Source organism: Podarcis erhardii (genome assembly GCF_964252035.2).
Source record: "Podarcis erhardii genome assembly, chromosome: 7".
Lineage (NCBI taxonomy): Eukaryota > Metazoa > Chordata > Lepidosauria > Squamata > Lacertidae > Podarcis > Podarcis erhardii.
Window position 1 is genome coordinate 16,577,370 of NC_138511.1, and position 23,128 is coordinate 16,600,497.

The 23,128-nt window shown below is 44.9% G+C and overlaps 1 protein-coding gene across 1 annotated transcript; it reads left to right on the plus strand.

Annotated features, from left to right (window-relative positions):
- The first annotated feature begins 258 nt into the window (after positions 1-258).
- On the plus strand, positions 259-22,423 carry LOC309346782 (uncharacterized protein). The gene is made up of 21 exons (XM_081870960.1): positions 259-349; positions 11,860-11,927; positions 12,079-12,247; positions 13,111-13,252; positions 13,330-13,448; positions 13,580-13,729; positions 14,144-14,286; positions 14,440-14,554; positions 14,666-14,802; positions 14,988-15,107; positions 15,241-15,355; positions 15,735-15,863; positions 16,009-16,173; positions 16,466-16,624; positions 16,733-16,837; positions 16,955-17,060; positions 17,316-17,378; positions 17,633-17,815; positions 17,905-18,074; positions 20,760-20,978; positions 22,355-22,423. Exons 1-19 carry the CDS (start codon positions 326-328, stop codon positions 17,916-17,918), a joined length of 2,226 nt encoding a protein of 741 aa, XP_081727086.1. The 5' UTR covers positions 259-325; the 3' UTR covers positions 17,919-18,074; positions 20,760-20,978; positions 22,355-22,423.
- Positions 22,424-23,128: the final 705 nt, after the last annotated feature.

Sequence of the window (23,128 nt, forward strand, 5' to 3'; positions counted from 1 at the left end):
ACAGCTGTAATTCTCCCTGTCAGCTGCTTTAGGAGACAACAAGAGTCTGCAAAGCAGGATACAAATAATAGAAAATGTATTAAACTGTACATTTCAAAGAATATATATCTATCACCCTAGCGTTGTATGGCATTAACATTGTTCTAACCACTAGGCCACACAGAGTCTCCTAGAGCCTTGGCACTGAGGCCGGGAATTCCATGTTCTCAACTGCCGTTGCCTAGCAACGGCAGTGACCGTTTGAACTGAGGTTCCTGCATCCTCAGCTTCTCGAGGTTGGCAGAGGTGGCCTGTAGTGACCTTCGCGCAGTCACTACAGTAGAGGATGGCGTCCCAAAGACTCCTGGAGGTAAGTGGAGGTTCCATGGCCAGGGGACTTAACTCTGGAACCTAGATTAATGGTATTGAAGGGCCATTAGAATATTGTTCTCTATATGATCCCAAAAACTCTTTTAGGCATTTTCTCCTCTCTCAGATGTAAAAACGGGCCTTTCTCTATGGAATGTCTGGCTTAGGCGGGTAGAAGATAAGATCAAAGTTGAATGGGTGTTATTGTACTTGTTTGGAGGTTCTAGCAGGGGAGCGCAGCTATCGTATACCCTTGACCGAAGAACGGTACACTCCTTCTATCTGGGATGGTCGTCCTCTTCCACCGAGCGTGCAGCTTCGAGAGGGACGCACATGGAGCGGTGAGGGAGGAAGGGGACACCCGCCTAGCCAGCCACATCAACCGAATCAACCCTGGCGATCAATGGGGTGACAGATGTCGCAGCCAGATCGCCCTCACTTCCGGGTTAGCGCCATCGGCAATGGCGGAGCTCCTCTGACTTAGAGGAACCCGCTCCGCGAAAATCGGGTCTTGCCGCCGCGGCGAAGGCAGAGACCCCTTAAAAATCCCAGGCAGATGAAGCCTGGGAACGTGGGATTCGGCTGACACCAGGAGTGCCCCCCCCTACCCGTAGGGAAACCCCTTTTTGGGGGCTCCGAAACAACGTGGGTGAGCGGCGCAGTGTTTTGAATCGACCGCTATTTTTACGGAGTGAAGCTGCACAGCCGTTGCCGGAGAGCGCTGACTTTTTCTTGTGGACAATTGGATTTCAAACAACAACCCGTGAGTAGAACGGGAAATTGGGTTTTTAAAACAATTTAATTTGGCAAGGAACAGGGGAAGGTCTAAAAAGGAAGTCCACCTCCCCCTTCTGTAAATAGACTGAAGCAAGGGTTTGTTAACTAAGGTCTTGGAAAGTTCTACGTAAAGGATTAAAACTTCACTGATTGAAACTATTACTTATACTCCCTTTGGAAGCAGGGGAAGCCTGCTGGAGAAGGTAAAATTTTGGAACTGAAGCGTCACGTCTCCAAACCCGGGAGAGGTCCGCGAGGAGCCCATCGACGGTGAATAGACAGGTTTGACAGCTGTCAAATTTGACAGCTATCAAATTTGACAGCTAGCTGTTAAGATACAAAGAAAGACTTTGTTTCCTTTTTTAAAAATGATATTTTATTAGATTTTAACAAGAAAAAAGTTACAGAACAATAAACAAGAAAAAAACACAAGAAAAATACAAAAATTTAACATAAAAAAAGAAAAAGAAAAAGAAAAAAAAGAAAAATCCCTTTTTTCAGTTTCTTACCATTCATTTACTTATTTTCCTGACTTCCTCTTGCCTCCCTTTTTTGTATTCCATTTAAAAGTTGGTTCAGCAAATTCATACCCTCTTAATTTACCCTTAATTGTTTATCCTCATATGTTATAACTTCAAATTTTCATCTAATATCAATCCATTCTTGCAAGTTCTTATTTTACCTTATTACTTGAACCACTTCATTTCATTTCAACATCATTAACATTTGAAAATTTTACAGTTCAATTTACCATTAATTTCTTTAACCTTATCTTACTTTCAAAACATTAAAATTTCAAAATTTAAACCATATTTAAACTTGACTCCTTCCAACCTTTCTGCTAAAGCCAATTAATTCCTTTCCAGCACATTTTAGTATTTCATTAGTATTACACTAATTCCAAAAATAAAATGATTTATATAAAAGAAATTCTCATTCTGGTTTTATCCAACGTCCCTTCTTCCTGGTTTCGGATAATGTCAGTCCTTACACCATTGTATCCTGTCCATCAGTCGGGTGTTCTAATATCTGAGGCTCTCAGGTCCCTTCTATGCCCCCTCTGCAGGTTTTCTTGTTCCTGTTTGTACTTGCACACATCCTTGTCCCTTGTTGGATTCTTGCATATTTTCTTCCCATTCTCCTTGGGGAGCGGATCTCCGGGGAATTCCATACAGTAATATTCTCCATTTTCTTTTATCAGATTGTCCCATTCTCCGGTAATCCACTCCCCAATGTTTGATTTGCAATCCAAAAGGTAGTTGTTCCAAAAGTAATCATCAACTTGTTTCACAGTCCCACCAGAGCTGAAGGCTTCCTTAACTCCAAAGTTTAGCAGATGTTCTCCAAGTTCAGTCTTCCAATGTTGCAGCTTTTGGTCATGCGGGATTTTGAGTCTCTGTATCTTTTGAGGTGCAGTCGCAACCTCTTCCATCTTCCTCTGCCCTTGAACTTGCCTTGTTAGACCAGTTTCCTGAATTGGTTGTTGTAAGATTTCTTTCACTTCGTTTCCTGTTAGTTCATCTTTACTAGCTGCAGCAGATATAAAATCCAACTTTTGGTTCATCAAGGTCACTTTCTCATCCAGCTGCTGCAGCACAGCATTTATTTTGCCAAGGGCAGCAAGTACGACTTCCTCCCTGTTCATTTCTGTCAAGGTCAAATAGCTGGTCCCACGGTCTGATTTTCCCAGCTGTTATTTCTTCCCTGTCAATTGCAACAAACACGCTAGCTAGCTCCCTCTAGGGGATACAATTACTATTTAACGTCCATCTTTAAAGTGTATCCAACAAGGGGAAATTTACTTTCGATTTTCAAATACTTTGTTTCCTTTTGATGTAATGCAAACAAGCAGAAAGCAGCATTAGAATTATTTTATTTCTCTTTTAGTTCTATCTGTCAATAGTTTTTCTGTTTTCAATTAATAGGCATCACCGACAATTTCTGTCCTGACATTCCGTCCCCAGGTTTGGGATGATGGAAGCTTGTATTCTTTCACTCTCTCTGCAGGATTAAAAGGTCAAAATTTCGTCCCCCCTTTTCTCCTGCTGTCAAGGGGTTTTTTGATGGTTATAGATGCAGGAAATTTCAATCTTAAAATCAATTTCCCTGGCTTTTTAGCTTGTAAGATCTTTGCTTCAGTCTATTTACAAAAAGCGGAAGGCGGACTTCCTGTTTGCACCTTCCCGCTTCGGTGCCAAATTCAAAGTTGTTCCTTTGATCAAAGGGGCAATTCCTTTGATCTCCCGATCTTTCAATTGTCCTACTCACGGGTTGTTGTTTAAGAGCCGAATTGTCACAGGAAAGAGGACAGCGCTCTCTGACATCAGCTGTGCAGCTTCGCTCCGCAGAAGTAGCGATTGACTCTCAGCACAGCGCCAGCACCCCGTCTCGCTCCGAAGCCCTTTGCAGAGTTCCTTTGCCGATTGGGGGGGCGCAAAAGGTGCCCGCCAAGTCCCACGGTCGCAGGCTTCACCCGCCTGCGGTTTTCGAAAGGGTCCCTGCTTCACTGCAGCGGTAGGACCCGATTTCTGCGGGGCTTTCTCCCTCTAGATTAGAGGGAATCCGCCATTGTCAGTGGCACTGCCTCCGGAAGTCAAAAGACTTTGTTTCCATTGTCCGTTTCTGCATTTAAAAAGAAGGAAAGGTAACTGGAATTGTTATTAATTTACTTTTGAGACTTTTGGGACTGTGCAGGAAGGATTGATAGACTGCTTTCCTCTAGAGGGAGTTTTGGGACATTGTCACAAGAATGCAGCTGGGAAATTAGCCTAAAGATAAAAACTCTGAGAAACTAGCTTTGACCTTGGACATTTCAAGGATGTCGGTGGAGAAAGAAGTTACGCTTGCATTGAATAGGACACTTTATCTGTTGGGAAAGCTGCATGAACAGATAGATGCCATGGCTACCAGCGTTGATATTTTGGGAGCAAAAGTGGGCATTAGTAAAGAAGTCGACAAGAATCTGGCACAATAATCTTTCTTAATTGAACAAATTGAAGAACCAGAGAAGGAGAAAGTTGTTGTTAAAGCGATGCAAGGGGGAGCTTTAACCCTACAGAGACAATTGGAGGATTACAAGTTGAGGCCTTACACGACTGTAATTAGGAGAAGCCAGTTTTTGGAGATGGGAGCCTGGCTTGATTTGGAAAATGAAAAGTGGAGAGATCACCCTATGTGGGGATCAAATGACTTTTGGGATATGAATTTGAGCCAGGAGGGGATCGAAGTTTCTGGGGCCTTTGGACTCGGAAGAAGTGTGAAACAAGATTGGGAATACTTTATGGGCCCTATCTTTAATTATGGAAACCTGGCAGACTTGATAAGAAGGAATATGACCATCGTTGGGTTGGAGCTCCCCCGAGAACTGCTTTTTAATATTAAAGATTATCAAGAAGATCGGCAGATGGGACATGAAAAAGACTTAAGAGCCTCAGATTTGAGATCTCCAGGTTGATGGACTGTTGTAAGCCGATGAAACTGTTGGTAGGGGCCGAGACCAGGGAGGGGAGACGGTGAAAGAAAATTGGGAATTTAAAGTGTATATATTGAGATGATTATTTTTTTTTAATTGCTTTTAATGAGAGATGGAGAAATCGTGGAATGGAATTTTTATGACCCAAGGGGAAATATCTTAAGAGAATAGGTTTAAATATATCAGTTTTAATGAGAAATAAGATTAAATAAAGTAAAAGTGGATGGCTAACTGGTGAAAGAGAGAATGGAAAATTACAGTATATTAAGATAAATTATTAGGATAAAAATAAAGATGAAGGATTTGCTGAAATATCTATTTAAACTAGAAAACAAAGAGGGGAGGTGTGAGGAGGTCAAGTTAGTTTGATTTATTACGGCCATTGGCCCATATCTAAAACAATACAGTAAAATTTATCCATAAACAATACAATTTACACAGTTCCAAGTTAAAACACCCATATAAAACCAATTTTACTTCAATTAAGTAAACACTGTCAGCATCGCCCTTGAGCCAGTGTACCAACTGGACTCATGCACTACAGCCCCGACTGGGCTAGGCGAGCTGGGTAGCACTGCCAGAGACCTCCTTTCCCACAGGAACAGGTCACAGTGCTGTGGACTCACAGCTTGGAGCTGAGAGCACCGGATTCACTGTCTCAATTATACAGTCGTTGTGCAGCAGCGTTTTGCAGAGTCTTGCAGAGTATAAACCACTCGGAGAGCAGCTCTGTAAAATATCCTCCTTTATTCTATAACTACAGCTATGATACAAACTATATACAGAGCTAAAAATTCTAAGCATAAATCAATGCTATACTCTGAGTGCCTGCAGCTGCTCTTAGCAGCAATCTTATCTATAAACACGATCTCTTGCACTCTCTCTCCGACACACTGACTGACTCTCTCTCTCACACAGATTCACTCACTTAACTAATTAAGTAGAGAGCAGTACATTGCTCCTCCTCTCTGTAGAGTCAGCAGAGACCTCAGGAGATTCTCAGGAGATTCTTGGGTATGGGAGGGGTGAAATCTCCTCATCCTCCCCCATTTCATCCGACCATTCAAGAATCTTTAACATAACTGCAATTTGCACACACACTCCAAAAGTTGTTCTCTGCTTACAACCTTGGTAACATATTTGCAGGTATCTCTCTCCCCCTTTATCTAAGACACTTTATCACATCATTAAACAGTTACTTCAACCACTCTGTGTCTATTAGGAAAGAGTTAAAACATAAATCTCAACCTGTAGTTTACACAAAATACACATTGTGAACACACAAATGAATAAGCAGCTTCTGGAAAAATCTTCACACACATTTCTTTCTCTCAAATACAAATTGACATTTCTAATTAAGCAGATTTGAACAAACCACTTTAAACACATGCTTGCTCCTTCAATCCTGATCCTTCAAATGTCAGGTAAGGAAATAAATGCAGTGTTTTGTGCCACTACTCTCAGCACATTTCATGCTAGGTTTAAAAACCCCACCAGAGTTGCATGTGACCGCAGCCTTTGCAAACTCTTCAGAAAACCTTTTCGGTGGTACCCCCTTGGTTGTTCTCTCAGATCTGCGCAAAACTCTTTGATCCTCTTGTTCTGGTGCTTCCTCCTCTTTGGGAGAATGGGGAGCTAAAGTATATGAAGCTGCTAAGTCTGAATCAGCGTCAGACTCACCTGAGGCTTTTGGGCTCTGATAATCTGTGCCATCATCTGGGTCTACATTGGCATCAGAATTATCGCCAACTACAACAGAACTTGCCTCCCTCTTAACTGTCTTTGCCCCTTTTGTACCATCATCACAAATGGGATGGCACTGAAAAACACCAACTCTGTCCCATTGTGGATTGTCGTCAATGCTCCTGGTCAGCCTTATGGTTTTCATGTCTGTGATCAGGACACGATAAGACCCTTTCTCATATCCTAGGAAAACACCATGTTCTCCACGCTTACTTAGTTTGTCACCCTGCGAGGTGTGCACCCAAACCTCCGAACCAAAAATTTTAAAGTGCTTCACACATGGCTTCCTTCCGTGAAGCATCTCATACGGGGTGCAATTTACACTAGACTGGTACCTCCTGTTATACACGTAACAGAAAAACGAAAGAGCTTCGGCCCAAAAAGGATTGGGCAGCCCCGAATCATGTAACAGTGTTCTGATTCCTTGCTGCAGGGTCTGGTTCATTCTCTCACATAAACCATTCTGCCAGGGCGATCTGGGCGTGGCAGTCCTATGCTCAATGCCCTGTTCAGAAAGAAAAGCCTCAAACTCTTCTGAACAAAACTCTCCACCCCTGTCAGTGAAAAAACAATGTACATTCTCATTATGTACATTCCTGAGCCATTTACAAAACTGACGAAACTTAGTAAAGGCTTCAGACTTTTTCTGCAGCAAATAGACCCAAACATATTTTGAATAGGAGTCTATCAAAACCATGAAAAACCTTAAATTGCCTCTAGAAGGCGCTAGAGGCCCCACTAAGTCTGCATGAATGACTTCATATGGTTTCTTGGCCTCTCTCCCAGACTCTGTACCTTTGGGAGCTTGCCTTGCCTTACTCTCAGCACAAGAAACACATTTCATGTGGTAGGGACATTCTTTCAGCTTCATACCCTGAACCATAGCAGGCATTTTTGCCACAGCCTGGAAATTCAAATGACCATAAACACGGTGGTAATGATGAATACATTGGTCATGCATCTTCTCATTCTTATCAATAGACAAATTGCAACACTCTTTCTCAGTTGCTTCTGCAGTACCTGTACCTGAAACAAAAGGCAATTGATACAGACCATTTACACATTTTGCATATAGAATGAGCTTGCCATCTCGACGAATTTCACAGCGAGATTTAGCAAACACCACCTTAAAACCCTGATGATCAAGCTGGGAAACACTCAACAAATTGTCCTGAATACCAGGCGCATACAGGACATTCTTAATAGTTGCATTCAGGCTCTTTAAGAACACAGTTCCCTTAGCCTCACTCGTGAGAACTGTCCCATCTGCTTGATGAATTTCTTTCTCTTGCTTCTCAAGCTGAACAAAGAGATCCTTATCTTTGGCTACGTGGTTGGAACAGCCAGAGTCGATCACAAAGAAACTCCGCCCACGTTGACTAGAGCAGCGAGAAATCAAGGCTTTTGAAGTAGCAGGTGCTTGGGGATTTCGTCCTCCTCCCCCTCTGCCTCTGAAATTTCCCTTCTTCTTTGAAGATTTCTTGCAGCACTGGAAACTCAAATGGCCTTGTGCTCCACATGAAAAGCACCGCTTCAACTTTAGTGCTTTAACAGCAGCAGTTTCACTTTCACTTTCCCCTGCTGAAGACTCAGGCACATTTTCAAGCACATTTTTAGCAGCATAGTCCCGGCTTTCTCTAACAGCCTGTCTGCGATCCCACTCATTCAAGAGCACGCTAGACACATAATCTTCTGTTAGCCGGTCAGAAGGCAGTGTGGAAATCTGGGCAGCTACTCCATCGTAAGAATCATCTAGGCTATTTATCATCAGCATTGCAAACACAGCCTCTGAAATAGCCAGGTCTCGCTGAACAAGGTCCTGTCTGAGACGCTTTAACTGAGATAGATGGCTAGGCAAATCACCACCTTTCTGCAACTGCAACCTGCACAGCTTCTTGAAGAAAATCACACTGGAACCAGCATTTTGTCTCAGATGCATATCTCTCAACTTATGCCAAACAGCTTGTGCAGTCTCTTGACCCTCTAAGTTTACCAGCAAGTGGTCTGAAACACTAAAAACAATTGTCCCTCGGGCTTTCATATCTGCAGCATGCCACTCAGCCCAATCATCATCATCTTTATCTGGAGGGTCATCTTCTATGGTGTGAAATAGCTTTTCCCTCTGTAAAAGCACTTTCATCTTAACTTGCCAAACTGCATAGTTTTCAGGCATGAGGAGGGGAAAGGATAGAGCCATCTGGCCAGAATGTGCACAGGCCATGTCTGCTATTACTTAGAGCAAGACACTTCCCTCGTGCAAACACAGATAAAGCCTTGGACTTCTTCAGCCACTCTCTCTCCCACTCAGAGCGCAATTAACAGGCAAACAGGGATGCTATCTTCTTTCTTTGGCAGTCAGCAACATACCTCAAGCAGCAGCAACAGCAACAGCAGCAGCTTGAACACTCTGCTCCAACACAGCTCTGCTTCTAGGCACCACAAATCAGTCCAGCATGCAGCCTCCGTTCCGCCGTCCAGCGATCAGCAACAGACACCTCTGGCGACTGGGACGACTGGGATGACTGGAACAACGACTGGTCAGACGACTGGACCCATAACCGATGTCAGCATCGCCCTTGAGCCAGTGTACCAACTGGACTCATGCACTACAGCCCCGACTGGGCTAGGCGAGCTGGGTAGCACTGCCAGAGACCTCCTTTCCCACAGGAACAGGTCACAGTGCTGTGGACTCACAGCTTGGAGCTGAGAGCACCGGATTCACTGTCTCAATAATACAGTCATTGCGCAGCAGCGTTTTGCAGAGTCTTGCAGAGTATAAACCACTCGGAGAGCAGCTCTGTAAAATATCCTCCTTTATTCTATAACTACAGCTATGATACAAACTATATACAGAGCTAAAAATTCTAAGCATAAATCAATGCTATACTCTGAGTGCCTGAAGCTGCTCTTAGCAGCAATCTTATCTATAAACACGATCTCTTGCACTCTCTCTCCGACACACTGACTGACTCTCTCTCACACACAGATTCACTCACTTAACTAATTAAGTAGAGAGCAGTACATTGCTCCTCCTCTCTGTAGAGTCAGCAGAGACCTCAGGAGATTCTCAGGAGATTCTTGGGTATGGGAGGGGTGAAATAAGCTCCCTCTATGTAAACCGCAATTCAAATCCCTCAGATTTTGGGGGATATGCGTCTTAGTTCTGGCACTTATTGATGGTTCTTAAGTTTAGCTAAGCTGTCAGAGTCATACAGTGATCCATTTCTCCTCTTTTGAAATAAGACATTAATCAGGTATCTAGCGACTGCAAGGGATCTACTTGTGTCTTCGTTGTTTAATAAGTATATTATTTGGGCTTCCTGAGATCTGTCAGCAATTCTCGATAAATATGGGGCCAGAAACTTGGACCATGAAGCCGAATGTAATGGACAACAGAAGATTATATGATATAACGATTCTATAGATCCGCTTTTACAGTCACAGAGGAGTGAGATCTGTCCATTGGAGAGTCTGTTACCCATCACATTTGATGGGAAAACATTGAATCTAGCCTTTATAAAGGCATACCTGTGCATCACCACAGATAAGGTAGTTAAATAAGATGGAAGTTTCGTTGGTGGTGTTAAGCCAAGGTTTATCGGCGAACAGGTGCCACCACCTGTCGCAATATTAAATTGTAAATCCATCTCCTCTAATTTGTGAGTTATAATTCTCTTGGCAGAAATTAAATCCAATTTTAGTAGTTCAGATGGAGATAGTCCTAAGGACACAAGTTTCCCATGTATTATTTTTGCCCAAGGGCTAGGGAAGTCATCTCTCCAGAGACACTGTATCAAGTGGAGATTTGGAAGTTTATGCCATAACGCCATCCAGTAACAGAGGATGCATTTCCATAATGTGGTTTCTAGGGATGTAACATTTAGTTCGAGTCGTATGGCAGTATTGCCTACACACCTGGGTAATTTTAGCAACCTTCTTAGAAGCTGGTTTTGGATTACCTCCAATTGGGTTAGATTAACAAAGGACCCCCATATTGGGATTGCATATGCTATTGTTGCCAAGGAACAAGGAGGTCAAGGAAATAAGTCATAGAAAGAAAATTATGTAAAGGTTTAACTTGTTGTTTTTTTCTGTTTTGATTGGATGTATTTCCTAATTATTATTTTTCCTTTTTATCTGTTTTTGCTTTTTTGCTTTTTTTATTTTTTGCATTTTTTCTTGGAAATGTCTTGTTTTTCTGTATTGTGTTTTCTTCTTCTTTTTTGTAATGTTTTAAAACCTGGATAAATATTATTCTAAAAGAAAGAAAGAAAGAAAGAATGGGTGTTATTGTAACCCCAGACAGGGGGAGGCTGAAAAGGAGGAGGCAAACTGAAAAGGAGGAGGGTAACACAAGAAACAAAGCCCCATCTTATTGCTATTAGTGTAAATCACATGTGAACACGTGTCTATGCATTCTAAGGGGTATAAAAAGTGGGCACACCCTTGCTGGGGTGTGCAGGTTGCGAGCTTATCGCTCTGTACCTTTGTTCTGCATATGCATTTCAAATAAAACCCTGTTAATAACCTGCAAGGACGTTTTGCCGCTTTGTGTGAATCTGTGCTCCAGGGACCCAATAGCAGATATGGAACAGGTCCTACAGTATCACCAAGTTTGGCAAAGAGCTATCCAAAGTCAAAGAAAGGGTTGAGGTTTGCCCAAGTTTTTGGAAGGGGAGAAGGAATACCAAAAAGGAAAATTCAGTGTCCTATATTGAAGTCGATTGAACAGAGGATTCCTTCTGATTTATGTACATGTGAATCTGGAAGAGACTTCATTTCTATTTATACATGCTGGATGTTATCTTAGTACTACAGTTTGGAAGGGAAAGGGGAAAACAGAAGAAGAAAAGAAAGTGTGAGTGGCTGGCCCAGTGGAGGGGAAGGGAGTACCGGGTGGAGCTGGTTTTTCTGCAGAACTGAGGCAGGGAGCCCTGCTGCCCACCTGCCCACAGAGAAAGGGCTGCTCCCAGGTGCAGGCAAGGGAGAGACAGGAGCCCTGGCGGAGCTCTGCTCCTGGAGGAAGGACGGATGAGAACAGCGCCATGGGCTCTGCTGAGACAGGCCAGCTCCCTCAGGTCTCCTCTCCCCCAACTCTTACCTGGTGGCAGCCATTTCATCAGGCTGCCTCAGTGGGAGAGATGACAACAGCATTTTAGACACTGGGTGGGGCCTGAGCTTGTGAGTTGTCTTTTCGTCTGCCCTCTTTGCCTCCTTTCTTTGTGTGTTGTATTTCTGTTGGTCAGATTGTTTCTTACAATAGAAGTCTGCCATTAAGGAGTTTCTTGCATTTGATTTCATGGAAGGCTCTCTTGGAGCCTTTTTGGCTTAGGAGAGGGGTACAAATGCTCTAAATGAATAGAAGGATGAATAAGGTCTCTAAGGAAATGGAGGACAGAGATTTTCAGTTTGTTTCCCAACCTACCTCGTCTGTGCTTTCCTGCTCAACACAAAAACATGAATGGGTCTGATCCATTCTTCACATTCTGATATTCCTGTTTCTCTTTTCTCATGGACAGGGAATTGATTTTGATGAAGATCAAATATTGGAAATCAGCCTGGAAGATGGGGAGGATCTTCCTCCAAGGTAATCCTGTGCTAACCCTCTCCCCCATAATGAATTGCTTAAAAAACAAACAAACACCCGGTCCATTTCTATGGTGGTGGTGCTTGGGGTCTTTGAAGGATGGGAGGCAATAAACCCTTTTTACAAAAGTGCTACTCCTCTCTCCCCTCAGCATCCCAACCACAGGTTCTCCGGATGCGGCTGATCTTCCTCCTGAAAGTGTCAGCAAGGAACAGCTGAAGCCCAGACTTACGGAGGTCGTCGCCATGATGAAGAGTGGGAAGATCCGAAGGAAGGCGCTCCAAGATCTTTCCGCCCTCCTGCAGAAGATCCAGGAATATGTGAGTTAAAAGTCTGGTAGTTGTTGTTCTCTTTGACATCTGGTGGGAGGGCGTTCCACAGGGAGGGCCCTCTGCCTGGTTCCCTGTAACTTGGCTTCTCGCAGTGAGGGAACCTCCAGAAGGCCCTCAGTGCTGGACCTCAGTGTCCTGATAGAACGATGGGGGTGGAGACGCTCCTTCAGATATACTGGACCTGCGCATCCCCCCCTGTGGAACATGCCCCAGCCATTTTGTTGGCTGGGACCCACTCCCCGGCAGCCCTGACCCCTCCCCTTAAGATCAAAATAAAATCTTAAAACAAAACAAAAAAACCCCAGAAAATAAAACAATACAAACAAAAAACTGTAAAAATTACAAATCCATCAAAATCAAACAAATTCCCAAGCCCAACAAAACATCTACCCCACCCCACCCCCCACATACAAAAAAGTCAAAAGGGAAAGGAAAATTTTAAAACATTTTAAAAAGAACTCTGCGCCCCTCCGGGTCCTCCTGGGCAGCAGCAGCAGTGACAGCAACTGTCCTTGTGAGGCTTCAGGCCCCACCCTGGGCCAGGTGGTGAGTGGCAGGAGCAGGGCCCTCAGGCACTCACACAGGGGAGTCCTCCTGGGCAGCACAGCAGTAGCAGTCCTTATGAGGCCTGTCAGGCCCTGCCCTGGGCCAGGTGGTGAGTGGCAGGAGCAGGGCCCTCAGGCACTCACACAGGGGAGTCCCCCTGGGCAGCACAGCAGTAGCAGTCCTTATGAGGCCTGTCAGGTCCCGCCGTATAGGATGCTAAATGTTTTGGAATGATTGGAAGATGTTATAGGAAAAATGGTGATTTTTCCTTCTCTTATCAGTCCCTTCTCTGGGTTTCTTCTCAGCCATTGGACGCCATTCCTGCACCCTCCCTTGGCCAGCTGGTGGCTATTTCCTCTCTGTGCGCACTGGATCCGGACCTGGAGTGCAGGCAGCGGGCAGCAGAGGCCCTCTGTCATCTTCTGCCCATCCTGCAGCGCTATGAAGGTAAGACTGGAAGAATGCATCCCAGTATGGGGTGGGGTGAGGAAGACCCAAACTAACCCTTTGGCTTTCCTTTGCAGAGACACTGGCACGAACTTCGTGGAACCAAAGACTCATCTTCAGAGCTCAGAAGGTCCTCAAATCCACCGGAGGACCGGTTCCTGAATTGTTCATGAATAATTGTTACAATCTTGCCAGGGTAAGTCGCTCTCACACAAGGCCCAGCGGTCTCTCAAGCCACGTGTTCTGGGTTCTGCAGAGGCAGCACCTGGGCTTTCTGCTCCCCAGTCCTGCCCTGTGGGCATCTCTGACCTTCCTCTCTCGCTTCAGGTGTTTGGCGCCTTTCTGCCTGCGGAGCAGCTCTTGGAGGCCATGTGCTTCCTGGCAAGAGACCTGGTTGTCGAGAGCAGCTTCAACCTATTGGATATCTCCCACTTACTGCAAGAATTCATCAAGCAGTTTGGCGGCACAAAAGTGGAGGTAAGGTGTCTGCAAAGGTAGGAGAGAAGAAGATTCTCTGCTTTGGTGTAGGGGAGGCAACTTCATGCCATTGGGTAGCCAGGACACGTGTTAGTTGAGAAGGGCCTGGCAATGTCAGGACAAGAATCTCAGCCAAGGGTCCTGAGAAACATGGGTTCAGGGAATGGGGAATTGTCCTCCTTCTGGGAGCAGACTGGCAAGTTTCTTCTCTTAGCCCACAATGGATAGGGGAACTGGCGCCCTGGAGCTGCCTGGGTCCAATACTCCCAAGGACCCTGAGTGGTACCATGGAAGGAAGATGGCTGTGGTGGCACAGGTCAAGGGTCCCTCTTTCAATGAGGGATGGAGGGATCCGCCTGCAGACAGCCCCGCTTCCTTGTACTCTCCAAGCAACCTTCTCCTTTTCTCTGACAGGTGAAGGTGCTGCTGGAGGCCTTCTATAAGATCGCCCAGGGGCCTACAGTGCAAGGCAGCGACATGGCCATCTTTGCTTTGTCCATCCTGTCACACCAGCACCTGGTGAAAGTGGTGGAATATCTCATCCAGTTTCTCTTCAGGTATGGAGCCCTCCAGGTTCGACTGGGCTAAGGGGAAGGTTGGCAAGCTGCAGGGCTTGCTCAGAAAGCCCTTGCTGCCATTTCCTCTCTCTGGAGCATGGCAGCAAGCAGAAGACTTGAATCTGACCATTGCTTTTGTTTTTGCATTCACAGAGACTGTGAGAGAGTTTGGAAGGAGGTTTTATCATCGGCCGATCCAGAACAACTGATCCATCTAATGGCCAAGCAGATTTACCAAAGCCCCTTGGCGGAATCTGCCACCCAAGTGGTAAGGACCAACCACCTGCTTTCTGGCTTCCTTCTTCCCAGGGTAATATCTAGGGGTTCCCGTATTCTGCAGAAAAGCAGGGAAAGTGACTTGCACCTCTCTCTCTTCCAGCAACATCTCACCAGCCTGTTGCACGCCATCCTCAGGATGGAGGACTACAAGGCAGCTGTGCGCCAGAACTTCCCACAGCTGCTGATCGCTCTCCTGGGGATGGTTGTCAACTTCCATTACGACCAGGAATTCCTCGGGTGAGTAGTGTGTTCCAAAGGGACCAATGGAGTCCTTTCCCCTTCAGCCTCGGGGGGTTTTCAGTCCAGCTTGGTTTTCCAAGGGAGGCTCTCCTTCAGGCGGCTGCTAGGGAGGAACGATGGGGAAAGAATTTGAGTGTGTGGCAATGACCCTCCTGGTGATCATGGCCTTGCTTTGGTTCCAGAGGGGCTAAGGGAGTTCTGCACCTCCTTCTTGGCACCACTGGAGAAGAAGTAGAGACGGCCATCGTCGACCAACTTTTCTGCCGGGAGAATTTCAGCCAGGGGTTGTCTGCCATGGTGAGGTAAGAGGAAGAACACGGTAACCTTCCCCAATGGTCTGGCAAACGGAGCTGAAGGCACGGGGTTGGACTGTGCCCCTGTTTGCTTCCTGCGGTGTCTTTCCCTTCCTTACCAAGATCTGCTTCTCCATTTCAGAGCTATCGGAAAGCGACGCTGGTGGATCCCTCCCATGGTGGAAAATATCACCGCTGCTCTCGAGGACCAGGCGTTTGCCGGAATGCCACAAGTCGCGGCAGCTATCTACATCGAGGTGAGGGGGACTGAGGTGCAGGAGGAAATGTGTGCAGCAAGGAGGCCCTGGCTTGGTTTTTGCCGAGTGTTGGACTTTGTGTTCTTTAGCTCCCTTTGTGTCCTTGGTTCCCCAACCAGCCTTCATCAGAATTTGGACCTTGCAGTTGCCTTTACCTTCCAAATTCTGTGGCTTCTTTCAAGGCTATTTTGAGCCTAAGGACTGTTGCCTGTTTTAGTGCTCCTCAGAGTTAGACCCATTGGATTTGATGTACATGACAAACTTTGGTCCATTCACTTCAGTGGGTTTGCTCTGTGCAGAATTGCAAATGGTGGGTAAAAGGAGAACGTGCCTCAGCCTCTCATCACTGAAGAGTTTCTCTCTCTTTGGGCCTCTTTAGCTGCTCAGCTGCCATCTGCTTCCCTGTGAGGATACACTGGAGCAGCTCCTCAACTGGCTGGAACATGACCACCTGCAAGTTCGGAAGCTCAGCATCAGAGGGATATCCCTGCTTCTGGACTCTGACATGGCAAGTGATGCTCAGAGGGAGGGGGGGATACAGATCTCGATTCTAATCATGGCCCAGCACTCTTTTGCTGGCACAATACTGAAGACCCTGTGCTAAAAGGCGTGAGGCCTTTCAGACCTTTGAAAAGATTCTCTCTTTTGTGTAGGATCCTTCGCTTCTGCGGCTCTTGCTGCTGGATTCCCTCCTTTATGCAAAAGCCGATGTCCTCCCAGAGTTGATAGAGCTGGTAGACCAAGCCTACCTCTCCGGGGACCTGAAAGAGGAAGAGCTGAAGATGCTGGTGGCAACTTACTTCGGTCTGGCTGCCCATGTGAGTATGAGGGAAAACATGACATCACACACGGTGGAGAAGGAATGCTTTGGAAGAGGAAGGGTGGGGTTTAGATTGGGTGCAGCGGAAATGTTCTGGCTTCAGGAGGCTGTTCTTCTGGAGCACCTTCTCTTGGAAGCCTGCCTGGAAAACACAGGGGGAGAGTCACCCCTGCCCCCAGTCTCCCCCAGGAGGAGGATAGGGGGCTGAGCAGCCTCAAAACACCCCAGTGGGCAGGAGAAAGGAAACTGCTCTGATGAGAAACACAGTCTCTGATGTTTTCTGCCTACAGGAGGAAGACTCCGTCCGGGCATCAGCCATCCAACATCTGGGGCTGCTTCGAGGCTGGGCGAGAGACCAAAGGCTTCCCATAACATCAACAGAAGAAGAAGCCATTCACGAACTGGTTGTCGTCCTCATTCACCTCGAAGACGAGGATGAGGTGGCCAAGGTGAGGGCCAAAGAGATGGACTTATGCAGTAGGAGGGAGGGATTGTTCTCAGGAGCTTCCAAGACTATGTACTGCAATTTGTAACCCTCTTCTCTTCTTGTGTTGCAGGCCGCAAGGAGGGCTCTTTCCCATCTAGCCCCAGAAGTCAAGTGGTGGGCTCATCCCAACAAATTTAGCCTCCACTTTGCTCTCCACCAGGCTGCCAAGTATCTGGTAAGTTCCCTCTGCTTCATTGGCAGCTTTGTCCAGGGATGTCTTTGGGAGTGCAAGGCTCTTCTGCCATGCTCTCAAGCCTCTCTGATGCCACTTCTCCTTTGTCTTTGCCGACAGAGCAAGACCTTCAGCAAGGACATCCTTCGGAGTGCTGCCTTGTTATGTACGAAGCTGTCTGCAAACAGGCTGCCAGCTGTCTCCAGGGTGGCAGCTCTGCTTCTGGGTAAGTCAAGCAACGTCCTTCCCTGGTAGGGATGGACAGAAATGTCTTGGTAATGATGGCAGGGAGGCTGGGCATGTCCCCAGGTCACCTGCTAGGTAGGCCTCCATCTGTGCCCAGATCTTGCTCTGAGTACTTCGCGAGGGTGGAGGCCTCTAGATGCAGCAGAGCATACCTGTCTTCCTGCCAAGCTGCCTCTGTCTCTGCTTGCTTTGCACCGAGATGATGTCCCTTTTCTTGCCCTCTCTGTCTCTCTAGGTCATCTGGCTTTCCGGGATGCCGGTTTCATTCACAATCAAGACATGGCATCCTATGGCACATGTGAGTGAGACGTACGGAGGGCAGGGAGGGATGCTTCTGCTGAGAAAGGTCTTCAGGGGAAGGCAAATTCCCAGATGTATGTTCAGACAGAGGTGCCACAAGATGAACATGCAAAGAGGAATGGAATGTGACTTCACTGCTCTCTCTCACACACAAACAAACACACCTGATGGCTGTTTTCATATTGTTGATGGATGGCTCTTTTCCTGTGCATCTTCACCTTGCTCAACTTTTCTCCCTTTCCTTCTCTTCAGGGCTGGAAGAGATGCAGCAGCACGAGGAAGAAGGGCTCAGGCAGACAGGGAGGAGCTGCCTGAACATCATGCAGCGGGCCTATAAACATCAGCAGAAAGGCAGGGTCCAGCGCTTTTTGAGGAGGCTGCTCTACTGTGTTCACAGGGAACCTTACCCACAGGACTTCCTGAGCTGCATGCCAGGTGAGTGAGGCATCTGGTGGGCTGTTGGGACATCTGGGGGGCTGTTTGGATGGGACGTTTCTCAAGGAGCCCCTTTCTCCTCCTGACAGAACATCCGCAGTAGCTCCAGGCCAAGGCAACGTGAACATCAGAGTTGTGCTGCAGAGATACCATCTTCTGCTCTCCACGGGATCCAGTCTGGACCAGCGCCAAGAACATCAACACTTTCAGGATCGACCAAGAGGAGTGGTGCTGCCCTCACGACCCTCCGTACACAGCGGTAGGAAACCTTTTTGTTGTTGTTTTGTTTCTTGTTGATGTTGTTTTTGATTGTTGATTTTATTGATTTGAATCTCAGGGTGGTTCACAACACCAAGTATACGAAGCACAAAATACATAATAAGAATAATCACGGCACAAAATTCATAATAAAAAATATCAGAACATAATATAAATTAGAATAATAAAAACATACTAAAAATAGCCACAAGACTAATGTATGCACACTAATAAACAATACAAGAGCCCTGAAACAACACTCCAGCCCACAAATACAAAATCTAAACATAACACATTTAACAACCATTTAAAACAACCCCACCTTCTTGAAGAAGGCTGATATATTAGATTTAGAAGGTTGGAATACGAGGTTTGGATGGCACGCCTACCTAACATACAGCAAAGTGGCAGTGCATAAGAACTTTTTAAATCATATAGTCAGAATTTCATTATACAAGGTCTGGGATAAGTACCACAGACTATTAGAGCCCAAAATACCCTGGTGGGTATGCCCAGTGGAGATGATAATGGTAAAAAAGACAAACATGGACACAAATTGAGCAACTTACCAACAATTAATAAAGGTAGAACAGGGCCAATTAAAAATCAAATTGTATGAAGAAATTAAACAGTATTGTAACGGCTGGATTCAATATCACCAAATAGTGCATATATTTAATCAGGATAAGAAAATTGGTTTGGGAGAAAAGAAGTCATTATTACAAAAGGAATTAGTACAAACTAATAAAAAGACCCCATCTAGGATGCATGATCTACTTTTGGAATGGGAACTCAGGATGAGATGCTAAAGGATGTTATGATAAAGTGGGCACAGGATTTTGGTCACAACATAATGTTAGAACAATGGGAACAGCTGTGGAAATTTGACATCAAGTTCACAGCATGTTATACCATAAGGGATCTAATGAAAATGATCTACCGATGGTACCTAACACCCGCCCCAAGGAATCGGCAAAAATCTATAAGCAAAAAACCAATGTGTGCTGGAGATGTAACACCGAGATAGGAACAACGTACCATATATGGTGGGGTGTAAGGAGAACAAAGGTCATGAAGAACAAAGGTCATGAAGAAATCATTAAGATTTTTAAAAAATCATTCAACAAGGAACCAGAAGCGTATGTTGCAAGCATATAATCTTGATTCTTAAGATTTTAGGCACTTCTAGCCTTAACAATTTAAGCATTATTAGGATACATGGTTATACGTAAAACGTAAAGGTAAAACTCTTCCAGGTGGCCTTGCCACATTCCCCCCTTTCAAGCTTAGAAACAAGTCACAGTTGTTTCTCCAGCTTGACTCTCATGTTGAACCCTGGTATAGACAACTGTGTCTCTCAAGGGGATCTCTTCAGGGGGCATTTCATGAATTAGTCGAGCGTACTCATGCCCTTCTTCTGGCAGAGGGAGCAGGGCTCGGTATATGGCCATGATGTGGGTTTCAGTGAGATTCTTAATGCTTCGGGCCACCATTCCTCTGACTAGAGATATGCAGCAAGGGGTGATGCAAAGAAGTATTAGGAAGACTAATCCTCCTACTGCAATGGTGGTCAAAAGGCTATGTAACCATTCTACTCCTGGGACCCAAGACCACATCCATTCCCAAGGATTCTGACTGGGTTGGTTATCACTTATAAGGGCCTGTAATTTTGGCAACTCGTCCTCAATAGTGTTGTTGAGGTCATGAAACTTCACTCTGCATTTGCCTTCCGGGACTATTTTACAAAAACCTCCTGATTTGGCAAGGAGACAGTCAAGAGCAAGTCTATTAGCTGCTGCTATCTGGTTCAAATTCTCAATCTCAGACTGCAACTGTCAGAGTATATGTGTAGTGGCATTGATGGTTTTCTCCAAACTGCATGTTAGGGCAAATAGTGCTTCACGATTTTGTTCAGCCACAACTCCCAGATGTATGCCGATGGCGAGGATGCTAACGAAGCCTCCACCAACAGCACCCACAGACCGGGCCAGGAAAATCTCATCACTGCACTGTTCCCCTTGGACTTCTCTCCTCTTTCTGTTTCTAAGAGAGGGTAGAGGAGGAAAAGCCTCCACAGTCACAGGGAAAGTAAAGGCACCTATTCCCACACACTGATAATTACCAGGGTGGTAATTAGTGGCTAGTCTATTATACAAGAACCAAAGATTGGGGTCCTTGATCAGCCAGCCAGAACAGATGGATCCCTGTCTGGTGAAGTTGACTGCATATTGGGGAAAGTATGGATATAGATCTGAGGATGTGGTGTTGCTTTGGTAAGAGGCGTTGAAGGAACCCCACAACCAAAACTTATCAGTGCACTGTGTGTAATTTCCCAGCCAACCTTTATGTTGGTGGTGCTGGACATGCGGCCAATCTTTCCATTTGGCGTTCCATGATCCAGAGGCATAACAACAAAAGCACAAGCCCTGGGTGGTTCTGGAGAACCGGAAATATCGGTAGGAGGTATCATTCATTTCAGAAGGAGGTGTCGCGAAAAGGCCACTTTGATTATACAGCAGGCCTGCCAAGACAATGTCAGGGTCCCTGATTAGTCCTGGGATGAGGGACATGTCAGCTACCTTTCTAGGGTGTTCATAATAAAGGGTGACATTTTTTGCCATATATTTGAAACATCTGCTTAGCATGCTTTACAGAAACATTTTCTTTTGTCATTGGTCTCCTCAAGGTCAAGATGCACATCAGGGTTAACATCAACTTCATCATGATCAAGGAACTCCATGGGTTCAAGGAGACCAAGGATATCAACAACTCTTTCTGTGCTGAGGTCCCTACAGGTAAAGTGTTTGACCTCTACTATTTCTGCTAGGGTCACTATTGCATATCCTGCCTTCCTTTTCCCTTCCCAGATGAAGCTGCTCCCGTCCATGAAATATTCCACATCAGGGTTCTTCAGAGGCTCATCTTTCTGGTCAGGGCGACTGGAGTACACCTCATCCATTACTTGGAGGCAGTCATGGGGCTCATAGTCCTCTGCCTCGGGGAGGGGCAATAGAGTGGCAGGGTTCAGGGTATTTACAACTTGCAGGTGCACCTGCGGGTTTTCACACAAGAGTCCTTGATATTTAGCCATGCGATCATTGGAAAGCCAGTATCTCTCTTTGTATTCCATAAGAGTTAAGACCGCAGGTGGCACATTCACATATATTTTCTGTCCAGATGTGAATTTGAATGCCTTCTTGACTAATAGAGCCGTGGTGGCTACTGCTCGTAGGCAAGGGGGACATCCTTTAGCTACTGAGTCAATAGTTCAGACAAATAGGCCACGGGTCGCTTCCAGCTGCCCATCCTTAGGGTCAGGACTCTTGCTGCCACCCCCCTTTGTTCATGTACATACAACTGAAAGGGCTTATTTGGGTTTAGCAGTCTTAGGGCTGGGGCTTGCATGAGCTTGGATTTCAACGCATTGAAGACCTCCCTCGGCTCGGTGTGTCACTCAAAATGAGCATTCTCTTTCTCCTTAGTGCTTTCATAAAGGGGCCCGGCAAGGTTACTGAAATCTGGGATCCAGGTGCGGCAGAAGCCTGCTGCTCCCAGGAATCCGCGGAGCTGTCTGCGGTTAGTGGGTTCTTTAATAATGCAAATAGCTTCCTTCCATTCAGGCCTCAATGCCCTTTGTTGATGGGAAATGTCAAATCCCAAATATCTCACAGTCTTTTGGCAAATTTGGGCCTTTTTGAGGGATACCTAATATCCAGCCTCCCATAATAGGTGCAACAATTCCTCTGTGGCCTCCTTACAGGTCTGATACTCATCACAAGCCACTACCAAGTCATCCAGAAGAACTGAAGAAGCACCATTTTCTCAGGTACTGATGGGAATTTAGCCATCCATACTTCAAAAATTTATTTAAATGTGCCTTTATACTTTATATTAATTCTTTATACTTTTCTATTTTAATATTGTTTATATTCTTCATCAGTTCTTGGGCTGTGTTGGGATGGATCATACCTTCCTGCTCCCATTTAATCTGAATTATCCTTATCATTCTTTCTTTGTCACTTATCATCAGTTTATATAACATCCCTGCTATCCCTTTCTCCGTCATTTGTCTTTTGTTCAGCATCATATCTATTTTCATTTCTGTCCTCATCGTTTCCTCTGCTCTTTCCGTTTTTATTAAATCATAAAGTGCTTGCACTTTCAGCCAATATTATTTTCCTATTTTTTCTAAAAAAAACTTTTTTTGTAATTAAATTTCCCTCATCATCAAACATATCTTTTAATTTATAAAATCCCTGATCTTCTAATTTCTTCCACCAGCCAGGTTCCCTTTGACCCTCCTGCATATATTTTAACGGCATCCACCTTGAGTATGTTGGCATCCATTTCTTTCTTTTTTTTAATAATATTTATTAAAGTTTCAAAAAAGTTACAAAAATGAAAAAGAAAAAATGAGAAAAAACAAAAAAAACAAAAAAAAAACAAAAAATACAAAATACAGAAAAATAAGAACAATTAAAAACATTTCCCTCTTTCCATGTTTTGTCTTTCATTTACTTATTTCCCTGACCTCCTCACACCTCCCTTTTTTGTATTCTAGTTCAATTAAATATTCCAGCAAATCCTTTCCAGCTTGGTTTTTATCCTAATAGTTTATCTTAATGTAGTATAATTTTACATTCTCGTCTTTCAACAGTTAAAAAATCAATTTTTACCTAATCTTTTGTATCATTTCTGCTAAAACCACATTGTTGGCATCCATTTCGTATTCCAGTTCTTCCAGATTCCTAACGCAGTTTTCCTTGGTCCTATTGTCTTCTTAAAAGCCGTGTTAATATCTCTATTAAATAGCCCTTCTTTTCCTATTCCTTCATTTATTTTATTCTCCAGCCTTATCCATTTAATCCCTTCCTTATATCCAATATCTATTAGATTTTTCAATTGGAATGTTTCATAGTAAAATTCTAAGTTCGGTATTCCCCATCCCATCTCTTCTTGAGATGAATAATTTACTATGTCTGGGGTTCTAACTCTTTTACTTCCAAAAATCCAATTTTTATATATTTTATAATTTATATGTTAAAATCAATAAAA

Bases quoted from the DNA above. Each gene is read 5' to 3' on its own strand.
- LOC309346782 (XM_081870960.1), top strand. From the start codon at position 326: ATGGCGTCCCAAAGACTCCTGGAG. The intron at 350-11,859 runs GTAAGTGGAGGT...TCTCATGGACAG, and splicing joins CGTCCCAAAGACTCCTGGAG to GGAATTGATTTTGATGAAGA. The intron at 17,379-17,632 runs GTGAGTGAGACG...CCTTCTCTTCAG, and splicing joins CATGGCATCCTATGGCACAT to GGCTGGAAGAGATGCAGCAG.